The sequence below is a fragment of the Chlorella variabilis genome (genome assembly GCF_000147415.1).
Source record: "Chlorella variabilis unplaced genomic scaffold CHLNCscaffold_520, whole genome shotgun sequence".
Lineage (NCBI taxonomy): Eukaryota > Viridiplantae > Chlorophyta > Trebouxiophyceae > Chlorellales > Chlorellaceae > Chlorella > Chlorella variabilis.
In genome coordinates this window covers 1-1,269 of record NW_005434775.1, presented here as the reverse complement: position 1 = coordinate 1,269, position 1,269 = coordinate 1, and the positions used below count along the sequence as shown (strand labels likewise).

The 1,269-nt window shown below is 70.5% G+C and overlaps 1 protein-coding gene across 1 annotated transcript; it reads left to right on the top strand.

Annotated features, from left to right (window-relative positions):
• Positions 1-91: 91 nt before the first annotated feature.
• Positions 92-1,243, top strand: CHLNCDRAFT_143365 (hypothetical protein; the record flags this gene model as incomplete). Its single annotated transcript, XM_005842534.1, has 4 exons — positions 92-143; positions 361-433; positions 808-920; positions 1,149-1,243. 4 exons carry the CDS (start codon positions 92-94, stop codon positions 1,241-1,243), a joined length of 333 nt encoding a protein of 110 aa, XP_005842591.1.
• Positions 1,244-1,269: the final 26 nt, after the last annotated feature.

Sequence of the window (1,269 nt, the reverse complement as noted above, 5' to 3'; positions counted from 1 at the left end):
CGGGTGTCGCCCGAAAAGGTGGGTTCCCTCACCCTGAGAGGAGGGCGGGTGAGGCAGGGGGAGGCAGGGCCCCTCCTGCCTGCTGCCTGGGATGGGCGCGGGTGCGGGCTGCGCCCTGCAGAACCGGGTGTTGCCCGAGACGGGTGGGTGGGGTGGTGGTGGGAGTGGTGCTCGTCTGCCTGCTGCCTGGGAGGGGCGTGGGTGAGGGAAGGGGAGGCGCTTGGGGTGGGTGGGGTGGTGGCAAGGGGGGCGCTCTTGTGCCCGCCTGCGTGCCCACAGCCACATCCCCTCGGTCCCCAGTTCACCCTCCCCCGCCTCCCTCCCCCCCACTCCCGCCCCACCCCAAACCGCCCCCTGCAGAGGACGTGTTTGACGACGGCTTCTGGGAGGGACTCGACCTTGTGGTGAACGCGCTGGACAACGTCAATGCCCGGTAAGCTTGTCTGCTGCTGTAGCGGGAATTGGCAGCGTGGTGTAGTGTGGTGTGACTGAACGCCCGTCGAGCTCCCCGGCCTCTTCGGTTCAGTGTGGCTCTGCGTTGTTGAGGCCTGCCGGCTGCTGCGGGCGAGCGCTGCGCTGTTGTGGCAGCCCGGCAGCGCGCCTGCAGCGGTCGCCTGGCCGCCCCGCCGCGCGCCTGCTGCTGCTGCTGCTGCTGCTGCTGCCGCGGCTGTGGCCAGGGACAGCAGCGGGCCGGCGTGCCGGCTGCGCGCCGCTTCCCCTACCGTGGCTGTACTGCATGCACCGCCCCACCCTGCTGACTCACGTACCGCATGTGCTACATGTGGTACCGCCCCATCCGTACCGCAGGCTGTACGTCGACTCGCGCTGCGTCTACTTTGGCAAGCCGCTGCTGGAGAGCGGCACGCTGGGCCCCAAGTGCAACACCCAGGCCGTGGTGCCGCTGCTCACGGAAAACTACGGTGGGCTTTTGAGGGATGTGTGGGTGGGGGTGGGGGTGGGGGTGGGGCGGGCGGGCTGCGTAGGATGGTGACTTAAACCGGCTTCCCCTGGATGGGAAGCTGCCGCTCCCCGCGGCCCGGGCCTGGCCAGGGACATGGACCCACGCCTGCACCGCCTCGCCTGCACTGCATGTACCGCCTGCATGCACTGCTCACCGCTGCCGCACATACCGCCTGCCCGTGCCGCAGGCGCCAGCCGGGACCCCCCCGAGCGGCAGGCCCCCATGTGCACCCTCCACTCCTTCCCCCATAACATCCACCACTGCCTCACCTACGCGCGGTGAGGGGCCGGCGGGGCTGGGGATGGGGG